This window comes from Sinocyclocheilus anshuiensis, unplaced genomic scaffold, assembly GCF_001515605.1.
Source record: "Sinocyclocheilus anshuiensis isolate Anshui unplaced genomic scaffold, SAMN03320099.WGS_v1.1 scaffold1477, whole genome shotgun sequence".
NCBI lineage: Eukaryota > Metazoa > Chordata > Actinopteri > Cypriniformes > Cyprinidae > Sinocyclocheilus > Sinocyclocheilus anshuiensis.
In genome coordinates, this window is record NW_015547710.1 from 255,944 (window position 1) to 272,026 (window position 16,083).

The 16,083-nt window shown below is 37.3% G+C and overlaps 2 protein-coding genes across 2 annotated transcripts in view; both read left to right on the plus strand.

The window, feature by feature from the left end:
* Window positions 1–782: 782 nt before the first annotated feature.
* On the plus strand, window positions 783–7,860 carry LOC107703996 (cilia- and flagella-associated protein 52-like). Its single transcript, XM_016506812.1, has 14 exons — window positions 783–843; window positions 962–1,161; window positions 1,291–1,427; window positions 1,604–1,732; window positions 2,264–2,363; window positions 2,516–2,632; window positions 2,961–3,061; window positions 3,188–3,358; window positions 3,490–3,638; window positions 4,621–4,652; window positions 5,168–5,319; window positions 5,531–5,633; window positions 6,995–7,106; window positions 7,452–7,860. Exons 1-14 carry the CDS (start codon window positions 783–785, stop codon window positions 7,634–7,636), a joined length of 1,749 nt encoding a protein of 582 aa, XP_016362298.1. The 3' UTR covers window positions 7,637–7,860.
* Window positions 7,861–12,702: 4,842 nt separating this feature from the next.
* Window positions 12,703–16,083, plus strand: part of usp43a (ubiquitin specific peptidase 43a) — a 95,569-nt gene continuing 92,188 nt past the window's right edge. Inside the window, exon 1 of the mRNA XM_016506829.1 lies at window positions 12,703–13,748. Within this exon, the coding sequence (XP_016362315.1) occupies window positions 13,158–13,748 (591 nt within the window). The 5' untranslated portion in view covers window positions 12,703–13,157. The remainder of the gene's footprint in view (window positions 13,749–16,083) is intronic.

The window sequence follows — 16,083 nt, forward strand, 5'->3', positions numbered from 1 at the left end:
AATGTAATTTAATATGCATCTGTGATCAAAGCTGATTTTTCAGCATCATTACTCCAGTCTTCAGTGTGGAAACCGTGATGCATTTTTCAGAATTAATTTTATATATAGCAACAATGTTATGTAATGTAATGTAATAATGTGGCAATGGTTTCTTGAGACCCACTTATGCTTCTGATGCTTTTGGGAAACGCAGCCCTATTTAAAGGGGTCATATGATGCTGCTAAAAAGAACATTATGTTGTGTATTTGGTGTAATGAAATGAACTTAGACGCTTATTTTATGCACCGAATTTCTTGATAAATAAATGAAATTAATGGTTAAAAATGCACTTTAGAATCGATATTTTTATGTGAGGATCGATCCTTTCAATACAACATCAGTATCGAAAGTATCGATACTTACGGATCGATCCGCCCATGCGTAATTCAAAACAATACGAATGACACCTCTTTGGTGTAGCATCGAAAATATTAGTACAAGAACTCCTTGGAAGACATTTACAGTTTAAAACTTACAGAACCAAAACGCTAAATTGAATTCGACTTCCCAATTAATAACCAAAACAAAAACGCAATATTAATTCAAGGCTTCTGTACAAGTAACTGGGTGTAGTTTTTTTTTTTTTAACCGTTCAAATGAATCGATTCAGTGGCATGAACTCTCCTACGCTACTAAGCAACGAGTCTAAACGCAGCGTACTGTTGCCTGGATACGTGTGTTTGGCTCCCGTAGCCAGCAGTCTTTTCGACTCATTTACTCTGAAGCTTAAAGTTGTATCGCAATGGCAGAAGAAGCGCAAGAAGTCCCTCAGATCGCATTAGAGGCTGTTATTGGTTTTAATGGTAAGATAAACTGTGAACCTTATCACGTTTGATAGTTTGATCTATAATACGTGGCATTTGCTAAAATGGATGTAATTAAGCGGTACCACAACATAAAACGTTACATGGTTTTATACAGGTCATGTGTTTTCTGGACTCAAAGTGCATCCAGACAAAGAACATCTCATTTATCCTCTTGGCTGCACTGTTATTATTAAGAGTCAGAGAAGTGGGAAACAAACTTTCCTCCATGGCCACACGAACAACGTCTCTTGCATTTCTGTGTCCAAAAGTGGACGCTATATTGCATCTGGACAGGTCACGTTCATGGGCTTTAAGGTGAGCTGGTGCAATAAAAGAGGAAAAACGCTATTTACACATCGCTTAATAACATCACAGATATACAGTGCTCCCTTAATACTCCGTTCTATAGCTTTCTTAAAACGAGATGGCCATTTCTCACTACAGGCTGATATTATTATCTGGGACTATGAGAAGAAGGAGATTTATGCCCGTCTTGTGCTTCATAAAGCTAGGGTTGAAGATCTCAGCTTCTCCCCAAATGATAAGTATCTGGTATCTTTGGGTGGACAGGATGATGCCAGGTAAAAATCTTACTGCAGTGATCTAGAATTAATATTTCCCATATTTTGATGTTTCCTAGCTCTAGTCTCTTAGCAGTGTTTAATTAAACAATATATGTATCTATATTACCTATATTACAGTTTAATCTAACTACAATAAGAATGTTTTTCTCAGCATGTTTACTTGATGGTTTTAGCATTGTAGTGTGGAACATCGAGAGTAAGGAGGCTATATGTGGCAGTCCTGCTTCAGCACAGAGTGCTGGTCACTGCCTCACCATCGAGTACACCAACCTGAACGATGAAATCTTTGTCTCTGCTGGAAAGTAAGTCCAATTTTATGGTAGTTATTCATGCAAGAAACATTTCCATTTTGATCTAAAACAAAACTTTCATAGTATAATGATTCACATTTAATCTCACATTAAATAAAAAAATATAAGGTCTATTATGTTGCTTTCATTTGATAGAAAATACAACAGAAACAGCAATATTGTAAAATATTATATTACAATTAAAATCCAGATTTCCTACTGTAATATATTTCAAAATAAGTCATTTATTCCTGTGATGATCCTTCAGAAATCATTCTAATAATCTGATTTGGTGTTCAGTTATTATTATATTATAATTAATAATAATAATAATAATAATGTTTGAAAATATACTGAAAAATATTATATATATGTATGTGTGTGTGTGTGTGTGTGTAGTTTCTTTAAAATAAATCAGAATCAGAATCAGAAGAGCTTTATTACCAAGTATGTTTACACACACAAGGAATTTGACTTGACGATGCTTATGAAAGTGCTTATCACTTTCTGCAAATGTTAATTTACTGTTTTTTGTTTTTTAAGTGGAACTCTGCGTGTATGGGAGCTTGATTTGCCCAACAGAAAGATCCGACCCACAGAATGCCAGACTGGACAGCTCAAGAGAATTGTCAAATGCCTGGAGGTGAGTAAGAAGCACTGATACTGCCGGTTCTGGTTCTTACATTTTTTTTTTAACCTGCTCATACCTTCGATGGATTTCAGAGTATTTTTATGTCTAAAACTGCTATATACTGTAGAACATAAATAAACGTAAATGTTTTCCCTGCCTTGCAGATCCCTAACGATGATAATTTTTTCTACTGTGGAACTACTAGTGGGGATATTCTGAAAGTGAACCTGAAGACAAGGTTGCTCAACAGCTGTGGTCCTGTTAAACAAAAATTCAGCAAGGTGAGTCTCCAACTATGGTTTAACATAGCGAGCAGCTAAGAATTTATTTTCTTGGAGTAGTATTTATGTCATTTACATGATTTTTGAGAAAATACACTGGTACATGTGAATGGACTTAAAAATGATGCACAGAAAATTAATTATTTCTCTTTGACTCATTTATGTTTCATACAATTTAGCTCTTATTTATTGCACTACACCGTCCAAAGAACATGAGTTAACAGAGACGGTCAAAACAATTTGAACAACAAGTCTGAACAAAACTTTTTAACAGACCTTTTGTTTAAAATGTCATTTCACATCTCAAGTGCTTTTTTTGGTGTTGCAGGGAGTGAACACTCTTAAAGTCTTGAAGACTGGTGATATTTTAGTTGGATCAGGAGATGGGATGTTGTCTTTGTGCTCAGGAGGGAATTTCAAAACCATTAAGTATGTAACAACCCTTGTTTCCTCTTCTTTCTTTTGCTCTTTGTTTTCCTCCTTTGTTATTTATTCTTTCTTTCTTCCTTCATCCCATTCAACCACTAATTATGGTTTACTGATCATTTGTAACAGGAGTGTTCAGTTGGAGGAAGGGGTGACATCAGTGACCCTGCGTGGAGATGGACAGCAGTTCTACGTTGGGACAGAAGCTGCACAGATCTACAGTTTAGGCTACATTGACTTCAAACCAGAACTCATTGCAACAAATCATAACAGTGCTGTAAAGGACGTGGCCTTTCCATTGTGAGTGATATACTCCCTTCTGCCACTTGAGGGAGCCATAAGCTTTGTATTGGAATCATAAGAAAAAAAGCCTCGACTCTCCATATATTTGTGCAAATCCTCTTCCTTCAACTCTCTTTTACTCTCAACAGTGGGACGTCAGAGCTGTTTGCCACCTGTTCACAGAATGATATACGAGTGTGGCATACTGAGTCCTCCAAGGAGCTTCTGCGTATCATGGTGCCTAACATAACATGCAACGCTCTGGGCTTTATGCAGGATGGCAGGAGCATCTTCAGTGGTGAGTCTCATACAGGATGATCTATTGATCTGTGCATTAGAAATATTACTGTAAAATGTGAACTCTATGAAATGGTTTGAGGAACAATAATTTAATATTAACTTAAAGGGATAGTTCACCCAAAAATGAAAATTTAATGTTTATCTGCTTTACCCCCAGGGCATCCAAGATGTAGGTGACTTTGTTTCTTCAGTAGAACACAAACGAAGATTTTTAACACAAACCGTTGCAGTCTGTCAGTCTTGTAATGGAGGTGAATGGGAATCACGGCTTTGAGAGTAAAAAAAAAATACACAAACAAAACCAAATTAAACCCTGCGGCTCGCGATGATACATTGATGTGTAAAGACACGAAACGATCGGTCTCTGCAAGAAACTTTATATCTGTGCAAGATATTATAGTATTTATATCGTTTTTTACCTCTGATTCACGCAATGTCCGAACTGTTCGAACTGTCCTGAGCGGCGGCGCGTCCTCCTGAGCACGTTCTCAACAGTAGGCGTGTGAGGCGTCTTCTTCTTCTTGCTTTACGGTGGATCGCAGACTTATAAGTGCATTACCGCCACCTATCACTCCAGTGGACCCTTGAAACTCCTAATTGAGATTGTAGATAGAGTGTCAATGGTCTACTTGAGAAATAGGTGGCGGTAATGCACTTATAAGTCTGCGATCCGCCGTAAAGCAAGAAGAAGGCGACACCTCACGTGCCTGCTGTTGAGAACGCGCTCAGGAGATATATATATATATATATATATATATATAATGACAAAAATAATTGTACAAAATGAAAGGCTATTTTTAATATTTATATAATTACAAAAATAATTGTACAAAATGAAAGGCTATTTTTAATATTTATTTATCTATTTAATAGACAGATTGCAAAGTCACAAAATTTAGAAATTTACTTCACAGGGTGAATTAATTATAATTAATTATACAAAGTAAAAAAAAAAAAAAAAAAAATTTTATTTTTAAAAGCATGCGCCGTCAGTGGAGGGGGAGAAGGACAGGTACAGCACATCAGATACACATCAAAAACTCACTTTTATGAGCTGTGCTCCGGTTTTAAAATAAACACTGTACATTACTGTGCATTATGAGTAATGGACAATTCTGCTTTTCTGTCACAGAAATAAATTACATTTTTAAATATATTAAAATTATATTAGAAATAATAGAAAATAGTTCTTTTAAATTGTTACAATATGTCACAGTATTAGTTTTTTTTCTGTATTTTTGATTAAATAAATGCAGTTTTAGTGAACATAAAATACTTCTTTTAAAAACATTTAAAAATTCTTTCTGACTCCAAATATCTGAAGAGTAGCGTATGTAAGAAATTAGTTACCTTGGTCAAATACTCAGTTTAACTTTCATTATATAACCATATTTGTCCACAGAATGGCACAGCTGGTCAGTCAGAATCAAATTATACAGAGCCATGTAGCCATGTAAAAAGCAGGGATGTTTTGGATTTTTGCAGAATGCAGAATAAATGTATTCTTTGGCATCTTTTGTAATAAAGGTTAGAGTCTGGGAGATATTCCAGGACTCATATCGTCTCATCGAGACCATGAAGGAGCACAAAGCCACGGTTAACTGCATTAAGATCAAGAGTAACGACAAGGAGTGTGTGACAGCCAGCTCTGATGGAGCTTGCATCATCTGGGACCTGGTGTAAGTTTGAAGAGCATCAAATAATAGACATTTAATGTAGACCTATACTGAGCGAAAGGTGTTGCCCTCAAGTTATTCCTCTGTGCACAAGCCTGTTGAAAAGTTCAATCAACCACCTTTTCATGAACCAAGCATTCAGAGTGCAGATTTGCAATCTGTTTGATGTAACCTTTACCCATATCTGTCTGTGTTCTTCTCGTTTCCCATCCAGGAGGTTCGTGAGGAATCAAATGGTCTTGTCCAACACCCTGTTCAGTGTTGTATGTTACCACCCTGAGGAATTCCAGATCATCACCAGTGGCACTGACAGAAAGGTACAAGACTTGACTGATCTAGACTGATGTACTGTACTGGCATGTGTTTGAGAGAAATGTGGCCAGAAAAGTGAGAGAGCAGACAGAAAGAAAAAACAGAGATAGATACTGTGCACAACAACAAGCTGACAGAAAGCTCTCCCAGTCTCCTGTGGATGTAGTAGGATCCGCTCATTCTACTCTGTGCCAAATAGTCCATCTGCTAGTCTTAGGGCACAGCATCAGTGTCCATTTAAAGACCGCAGTTTATTAGCATACGTGTGTGTGGCTGTGTATTAAACGTACAGTACGGCCATCACACAGAAATATAAGAAAAAATGAGACCCGGCCTTAGTGCTTTAGAAACATTCATATTTTTCAAAAAGAGTAAAGAATTTAGAGCATGGTGTTCTGTTTTATTTTAAGACCTTATATTTTTGGAAAGTAGCACAATTTATTGTCAACAATGGTATAAAAGGAAAGTGCGTAACCTTCTGATTAAGGATTTGCTGCAGTTGGACAAAGAACAAAACGGTTTGGTTTAAATTTACCATCTAATAGCAGTAATTAATAAGACTCCAGACTGTAGCCAAACAAACACAAATGCGAGTCCATTGATGTCCAGGAAAAGCAGCCAAATCCAGCACAGAAGGTACAGTACTTGAAAGGACACAATGCTGGGGTCATGCCGGATACCCAGTGCTGGCGCAAAGCCTGCTGGGATAGATCTCAATGAGGCGTACCAGACCTGCTCTGTCTGCAGTTCCCAACAGTGCTCATACCTTTTAAAACTTGATAGAATTATTCTATAATAAATCATTATTTTTTTTCTCTTATTTTTTTATTTGTTTTCAGCACAGGATCATAAGTATGAGGTTTAATACATTCTGACAATATATTTTAATGAATGAGAAGCATTCAGAATGAAATAATTTCTTCTTTTTTTTTTTTAAGTGATAATCCAGTTATCAAAAAAGGAAAGCCATGTCACAACAGTGAACATCTCCATTACTGCTGAAATGCAATCAGTGACCTACAGAAATTACATTTATGTAATATCTCTTGTATACAGGTTGAGATGCAATAGCCCATGACAAAGAACAACTGAAGGATTAGAACCATTACATCATGATATTTCTGTTGCAATTACATTAGCTCTTTGATACAATGATCTGTGTGCATGCTGAGAAATTATATTGTCTTTATCTGTTTTTTTTTTCATTATAAAAATTGTTGCTATTTTACTCTTCACCTCTATCAGATTTGCCATCCATCTTTTTTAATTGTATGTTTAGTTTTCATTCATTTATTCACCATTAAAACCATTATTGGGATCTAGAACAGAGTAGGACATTTGAAATGCAATCTTTACCATTGAACAGATTGGCTACTGGGAGGTGTATGATGGTTCTGCAATCAGAGAACTCGAGGGCTCCTTGTCTGGAGCTATAAATGGCATGCACATTTCTGAGGATGGAAAATATTTCGTGACTGGTAGGTACCTTCAGTATCTTTTCACATACTGAGTTATTTCACTCTCATGGTCATTCTTCTGTCATATGGCGGATGTAACGATAACAACAGGTGGCACAATAAACAATATAAACAGAAGTATTTATTATGGTGCCGAAAAGCATAATTCGCAAAACAGATGGATAAATGTCTGCTCACCAGGTCTAAATAAACACTTGCAGAATTCAAACTGATCCCAGCAGTTATTTTTAAATGAGGTTCACAGTTTGAGTTGATGAGGTGCTAATCTAACATTTCTGTTTTTAGTGCATGTCCATGTCGCTTTCTGCAGTTATAATAATGCTAAACATCAAATCTCTCTTTCAGGTGGAGATGACAAATTACTGAAGCTTTGGCACTATTCTGATGGTGAAGTGACCCATGTTGGCGTCGGGCACAGTGGAAGCATCACAAATGTGAGGATCTGTCCCAACAGCAGATGCATTGTCAGCACCAGTGCTGATGGAGCCATCCTAAGGTGGAGATATCCACAAACCCTAAAGAGTGAATAAGAATATCTAATGCAGTTCAGATATGATAGTAGTTCAGATATACACTTACATTGCATTCCTTCTTCTTGCAAATAATTGTATTGCAGATTAGGTTATGAATTCTTGCGAGATTTAAAGGTACCATTAAACAGTCCAATTCCAGTCATTTCATTGAAATAAAGCAGCATAGAGCCCCAGTTTCGGAGGACTACTGTGAACTGCACTGTCAGCTAATATATCACCTGAGAATCTCCAGAGAGCTGGTGGGGGAGGTTTGGAAAAGTACAGCATCTACCTGTCCCAAATTTCCTCTCACCTCCGAGGAACAGCCTCAATAATGAATATCTTAACCCCTAACAGTAAGGATATTCGGCCACATACATTTTCAAAAAAGGGTTGCTGTGCTGATTTTTTGCTGATATAAAGACATAAAATAAAGTCAGTAGGCTATCCAATCAAAATTCAGCTCGGTAGTCATATAAACTGTATCTATCTGTCTTGAAGGTAAGGTGTGTGATAAAAAAAACAACAGATACATATTAGAGGATAAACCTGTACAGGGTGTCTGATAAAACAAGAAACGGTGAAACTTTTGTGCTGAGTTTACTCTTTATTCTTTATCTGGTCTCATTCATCCTTGTTAAATGGGTGCATAATGGGTCTACAGTTATAAAAATACATGAATATGATTCTAGACATGAAAATGAATCGTGGACAAACTTTTAAAAGGAAGCACACAAGGAAACAGTAGGGGGCTCCTAATGCTTTGCAAAAAGACAGAGCACAACTGTGGCATAATTGTTTATGAACCTCAGAATATTTATCATAATCTACGCCTACAATAGCCCTCCAAGGCCCCCCATTGTCCACTACAACATTGGAAGGCCCCATGACTTTTCCAGTTGTTGTGATTTACAGGAAATAAACAAATAAATACTACTACTACTACTATTATTTTACTCACAATTTCTACCAGATAAAATATTTTAGAGCTTGGCATAACTAGAAAACTGTATACTTTTAGAATTAAGGAATTTATTAATAAAAAAAAAATGAATAGACTTTTTAAGGTCTAGAAATCACATTTTTAAAATTAGGCTTTTTCAAGACAACGGGAAGTAAAAAGTTGCTGAAAAGGTTAATTAAAATAATAAACATCTTGATTTGTATTTGTTTTGGCTTATTTTAATGCTGGTATGTGTTTAAATCATTTCAAGTTCTTCAGACCGCATAAGGGGCACCGGACCCTGGTTGAAATTCAATGATTTACATGCGCAGGGATGTTTTTTTATTTTATTTTTAATGAGTAAATGAAAAGAATGATCCTCAGAATATTTAGCAACATCTACATTTACACACACATATTAATTAATTAAATATTCTCATATTAATGAAGTTAATCATAATAACCTGATTAATAATAATATTTCGGTCTAGGTAGACTTATTTGTATTAGTGACAGGAACTACATATTGCATTTCATCACGTTCCTGTGTGTTAATTGTGAATGTATGGGATCAGATTCCCGCCAAATGTATTGCAGTCACGGATAAAAAAATAACAAGTGTGAAACCAAAATTTAAGAACGCAAGTAAAATTATATTGCACAAAATCTAAAAATGAAAGCAAAGTTTTAAGAATAGCAAACAATGGTCACGGATCAAAAAATAATAAGTGTAAATCAACAATTTAATAACGCATTTAAAAAAATAAGCATGAATCAAAACTTTAAACACATTTAAAATCATATTGCACAAAACTGAAATATTAATGCAAAATTATCCGAATTGCACACAAAATCATGTTTTCCTTGGTTATATTTCTCTTTTTTTTGTGCTCTCAGACATTTTCTGCATATATTTTTATTTTTTGTATGCTTATGCTGTTTTTCCCTTAGCTCTTTATTCCACGTTCTGCGCTTCTTCTTCCAAATGTTGCAGTTAGAGTTTCATGTAAATCAGGGCAGGCTTAAGCGTCATCATTGGTCCACTAGTTCTAGATTTACAGCTCCTCCTCTAGCCAATCAGTCGAAGAGGGGCGATGACGTCACTCCAACGCGCCTCATTACTGCCGATGTTCAGTGTTCTGTTCACTTGTACGGGTGAAAATGGATAACTGTCAGCTGGGAAACATCTTTCCATACAGGACACCATTATATGTGTCTGTCTGTCACTGCTATACGCCTACCTGGTGATCCGTTAACGTTAAATGAGCCGTCCTAGCGACCTGTCGTGGTTATATTAATCTGTATATCGCGAAAGGGAGCAGCCACTATGCACCGGCCTCGCGAAGTGACTGATGTGCCTGGCTCGTCTTTACCTGACTGATTACAAGTCTTGTTATGGTTATTACTGTTAGGAGAGGATAATATGAGTAAGAGCAGGGGTTTTCAAACTGGGGTCCATGTCGTGACCCAAAGCCAGGGGGTCCCGCAAAATAATTTATATTCACCTGTATTTATTCGCCTCCGGTCACATTGCGAAAGGGATCAGCCACTAAATGCACCGGCCTCGCGAAGTGACTGATGTGCCTGGCTCGCCTTTACCTGACTGATTATAAGTCTTGTTATGGTTATTACTGTTAGGAGAGGATAATATGAGTAAGAGCAGGGATTTTCAAACGGGTCCGTGTCGTGACCCAAAGCCAGGGGGTCCCGCAAAATAATTAGCTATACTGTATTTTCCGGACTACACGTTGCATTTTTTATTTTCTGAACGTGCGGATTTATATTCCAAAGTGACTTATATAATGCATTTAATGTCAAATAAGCAAAACGTAAACAGGTAAAATCAGGCACTTCAAGGTTTATATAAATATATTTCTCATTCTAGTGTTTGACAGTATTGTTGAGTTTTTCTTCATTTCAGGAAGAGGTTCACTGAGACGGCAAGTGCATTTTGTATGTTTTCTTTATTTTACAAAAGTACAACGTTTCACTGTTATTTTGAAGGCACACAAATAAAAAATAGATCGTTTTGAATGTCTTGCTCTTATCTGACGGATATCACATCTTTCCGCTGATAAGAGGTACCCAAGTGTTCGCACCAGTGCCTCCCGTGCGCACACAACATAATCAGTTCTAGCATTGCGAACTTTAAATCGCAGCCTCTTCATCATCAAAGTAAATGAGACAACTAAACATACAAAAGGTATTGGTGATTCAATTTAGCTTGTCTTGTACAATATGTAGGTTTTGCCGGTCAGCACGAGCATCGCCATGCCGTGGTGTTTTCCAAACACATTTTTTGCATATGTGAAGGTATATGTAGATATTCAGATACGAGAGAAGTACAAAGCCTTCTTAACAAAATAAATAGGCTAATAGTTTATCAACCAAATGTTACACCGCGTCTAACGATTCACTCATGGAAATGAGAGGTATGTGAGCCCAGCAGAAGGTTCAGTTTTTAGTTTCAGTAAATGAGTTAGACTTAGCATTTAAAATAAATGTTGTTTATAAAGAATGGCACTATAATTTATTTTATGACATACAGTTAAGCAAAACACGAGGAAGAGTGTTTTTCATAATATCAGGACCATTGCAAATGTTTATTGAACTGAATCAATATAACAAGAAATATATTTTGAGTGAGTTTACTATTAATAATAACTATTTTCTCATTTTGCTCTATTTGGACAAAGAGTCCAAACAAAGCCACAGCAGTACAGTGTCCTCTACAAGCAACACAGCAGCCTTTCCTATTGAATTATTCACTTTATTCCTCACTGAATGAATCAGCCATTTGAATGAACGATTTCAAGTCTTATTCTAAAGACAGTAACTTACCGCCACCTACTGGCTGTTTTACTTTCATATTGTTGTTATGTTCAAACTTTATATCTTTGAAACATTAATATGATAGTGTTAGGCAATTATATATGTAAATAAACACAATATGCTAATAAATCATTGTGTATATCAAATCCACCTGGCCTCTGTAACTGTCTACTCTGTAGCACTATCGTTTAAAATTAATTTACAGATTTACTCATTTACCGTTAACGGATCGCTAGGTAGGCGTACAGCAGTGACAGACGAGACACATATAATTCTGTCCTGTATGGAAAGATGTTTCCCAGCTGACAGTTATCCATTTTCATCTGTACAAGTGAACAGAACACTGAACATCGGCAGTAATGAGGCGAGTTGGAGTGACGTCACCGCCCCTCTTTGACTGATTGGCTAGAGGAGGAGCTGTCAATCTAGAACTAGTGGACCAATGATGATGCTTAAACCCGCCCTGATTTACATGAAACTCTAACCTCAACATTTGGAAGAAGAAGCGCAGAATGTGAAATAAAGAGTGAAGGGAAAAACAGCATAAACATACAAAAATGTACAATATGTGCAGAAAATGTCTGAGAGCAATATGATTTTAAATGTGTTTAAAGTGATCCGTGACCATTGTTTGCTATTCTGAAAACTTTGCTTTCATTTTTTTAAATTTTGTGCACGATAATTTTACATGCGTTCTTAAATTTTGGTTTCACGCTTGTTATTTTTTTATCCGTGACTGCAATACATTTGGCGGGAATCTGATCCCATATGAATGTCGTGAATGAGAATTGAGTTAATTAAAATAATGCCCAAACTGCAGCATAATCGTTTGAAAGAGCGAGTTTATTCAGATCATGTGGTTATGTGTTTACAGGAATATTCCAATAGCTTGTAAAATCTTTTAAAAGGGTCATATGATGCGATTTCAAGTTTTCCTTTTTCTTGGAGTGTTACAAGCTGATTGTGCATAGATAAGATCCCTGAAGTTGCAAAGACTAAAGTCTCAAAACCAAAGAGATATTCTTTATCAAAGTTAAGACTCTGCCACGCCCCCCTAAAGCAATAATGATCTTTAAAAAAGCATCATATGACCCCTTTAAAGAAGGTTTAATCTGAATGTGGACATTAATTTCAAAATAATGACGCAAAAGCGATAATTAAATAGATAAAATACAACGTCTGTTCGTGTTTGGAGGGAAAATATTGATGAGCAGCGATGAAGCAGGTAAATACAGGTGTAGATAAACCTCCATTTGTGGGCTATTCATTTCCACATTCACTTCTCCCAATACAAGTTCAAAGTAAACCAGGCTAATAAGATTCATAGTGGGAGGGTAGAAAGCCGTGTATCTACCATTCAGACGCATTTACTCCAACCAGAAGCCAGAGAAAGAGAGAGCGGGCGACAAACAGCCAGTAATGGTCATCCACACACAAGTATGCTTGTAGGTGTGGTGTAAAGAACAAGAGTTGTGTCTGAAGCGTGGAGTTAAGCCCAGTGTAATTCCAGGTGCGTACAAGAGCGTCATGGATAAAGCGAAACTAGCGCAGCTGAGATCAGTGATAGGGAATGTCGGGGACGCGTTAGTCATCACGAGCCTCGGCGCAGACACCGGTGCCTTTACAGTCTGTTTTTCGTCGTCGTGATGCTTTAGTGATGTAGGTTTTCGAGACGCACAGGTGGGAGCGCCGTGTCTTCACACTATAGTGCACTTGTTTTTCTTTCTGACTTCCACTGATCGGTTTGGGTGAAACAGACTAAACATGGATACGCCGAGGGAAACCAGGAAACAAACAATCAAAGCCAAATCAACCAAGCGCAAGAATAAGACGCACAAGTCCCAGAAGCTGTTCAGAAGGAAATCGCTAAAATCGCTTGGAAATTTTATGAGCAGGATTGTCAAAACTTTGGGGACTTTGGCACACTTGGGGGACGCGGACCAGCTGGACGCGGCGGAGGATGATGATGGTGGGTTTGGAGACACTCTGGGCGCCCACAACTCTGGGAATCACAGAGAGAGCTCGCTGAGGAAGACCGCTGCGCCCTCATCTTCTTATGGGTCTGTCAAAGAAAGACTGTCCTGGTGTTACGGCGAGAAAACTCCGGGAGTTCAGGGTCTGAAGAACCATGGAAACACCTGTTTCATGAACGCCGTGGTGCAGTGCTTGAGTAACACGGTACTTCTGGCAGAGTATTTGGGTCTGGAGCAGTATAAATGTGAATTCAATGAGCGGAAGATCAACAGGACGATGAAGAGTGAGGAGGTCAGGGGGGAGGTGACGGAGAAGCTGGCATCGCTAGTGAGGGCGCTCTGGACGCTCGATTACACGCCTCAGCTGTCAGTGGAATTTAAGGTGAGTTTCGATCAACTTACAGAATGGAGTAACGAACCATGTGTAAATAACTTCTCTGAATTATCGTTTGTTTTTTCAGTGTAGAGTGGAATCGTTTTATTTGACTTAAGCTAAGATCAACAGGTAGATTTGTCTGACAGACACTGACTGATTCAGACAGATTTAGAGAATCGGATAAAAGATTAATTAAAACGATCAGAGTCAAATTATCTGTATCGCTATTTTGAGATAAATCCGTTTATCAAACTCGGTCTGAACAATTCGTTCATTAATTGGACTGAATCGTTGACCCTATAAGAGTTTCTTTCGGACATGTCCGATTCGCATTGATGTGGGTTCACACACTAGCGCATTCGCGTAAATGACTAGACTTCCTCATCGCTTATTCAACAATCTACAGCGTATTTGGTGGAAGTGGGAGGGGCTTAGAGTAGGAGGCGACCGGTGATTCACCTGTCAACAATTCGACAGACTTGATTTGGACGAATGCAGAATGTTTTTTATTGTAAAAAGGTGTTAGAAAAACAGTCATTTGTTTTATTCTGTTTTTTTTTTCTGTTTGCAAAAATGTAAATAGACTTTCATTTTGCATAACTGACAATAACACCCTTTTAAACATTATGCTTTTAAAAACAAACAGATAAACAGGATAAGAATTCTGTCATTCACTATCAACAATCATAGATTGCTCACAGCTATTTAGTTGTGTGCATATGCCTTGAAGGCACAGTATCTACACAGTCTTGTAACTCAATACTTGTCGAGAGAGAGATAGGAAAAAGAGAGAGCTGCACATTAGTCCACATTGTTAACAGACTTTGCCCCTGGTGTTCCCATTCATTCAGATCTACCCTGTTCGGCTTTTATACTGTGGACAGTTTCTGCTCTGTCTATAGACCTCATTAGCTTACAGTATCAAGTGTATCAAAGTGTACTTTTTTTTTTTTTTAAAGCCAGCCTTTCCCTGAATTTCACTGTATAAGTACTTCTGAAGCAGTTACTTTGGAACATTATTTCTGATGTATGCTTACAGTACATTAGAGTTATTCCAGCAAAACCCTCTCAAATTTGTCTTATGGCCAAGATTTTAAAATGAATTTTAGTATGATTTATAGTAATTTAAATGTATATTTTATGATTTATAATAATATCATTTATTATTAAAGGTGCAGTAGGAGATCTTGGAAAATGATAACTTTAGCCTGATAGCACTGAAAGCAAACGTTCCACCCTCCCTGCAATCGTTGTCCAAAGCCACGCCCCCTGAACGCATATACGCTCACAGACCAGAATACCAGAGACAACATTACTACAATAGGCTACATCATCGGTTCCCAATTCCAGCCCATGTTCCGAAGTTAAATAAACTTCAACGGATTTCCCCTGCTCATGGAGTAGGGAGCAATGAACACTGTGTTATCATATAGATCGGAACACAGTTCATGCACGTAGCTCTCTTCTAACAAACTGATTATCTGAATCGGGTGTGTTAACTAAGCGAGACATGCAAAATACATGCGCGAGGACTGGAATTGGGAACCGCTGGGCTGCCTACATCATCTGTCATTCACCAGTGAGAAAACTTTAAAAGTACTACAATACCAGGAAGGAAGATCGGGTTGTTGTTGTTTCTCTGCCATTCTCGCTCTCCACGTAGGGATGTAACGATTCACTCAACTCACGATTCGATTCGAATCTCGATTTTGGTGTCACGATTCGATTCGATTCACGATTGTTTTTTAACAAAATGAGATTTAAGACAAATTATAAATTAAATGTGTCCTTTTATTATTGCTTGGACAAAATGCTGCACGTTTCTTTGTGAAATTGAAATATAACACTATAATAATATACTAATATAGCACTTGCATATTATTGCTCAAGATGCTGCATACATGCAACATGAGCAGTTTTTAATCTAAATTAGAATGCATAATTTCGAAATTTGAAGCAAAAACAGAATGGTTTGACTTCAGTTTTGTGAAACTATGCATAAAAATATCTGCATTAAACAGAAACAGCAGACGAGCTGAGTGAGACGCAGGTTCACTCTCTGCCAGCAGGTGGCGCTTAAAGCGTTTCCTTGGTTTCGGCTGTAAACAAAGCAACTCTGCACTTATGAACTTTAATATGCATTATACAGAGGCAAGATAAAAAGAAAAAAATACCGTATTGACCCGAATATAAGACGATGTTTGTTTCTTGGAAATTTATCTGAAAAAACGCGGTCGTCTTATATTCAGGGTCTAGACTTTAACATGTCACCCACAACAATAGGTGGCGCCAAATACACATAAAACGAGTGTGCCATGAAATACGTAATGTAATGCGTGTT

Excerpts from the sequence above, each read along its gene's own strand:
- LOC107703996 (XM_016506812.1), top strand. The coding sequence starts at position 783 with ATGGCAGAAGAAGCGCAAGAAGTCCCTCAGATCGCATTAGAGGCTGTT. Across the intron at positions 1,428-1,603 it reads GGTGGACAGGATGATGCCAG|CATTGTAGTGTGGAACATCG; the intron begins GTAAAAATCTTA and ends TGATGGTTTTAG. Across the intron at positions 2,633-2,960 it reads TTAAACAAAAATTCAGCAAG|GGAGTGAACACTCTTAAAGT; the intron begins GTGAGTCTCCAA and ends TTGGTGTTGCAG.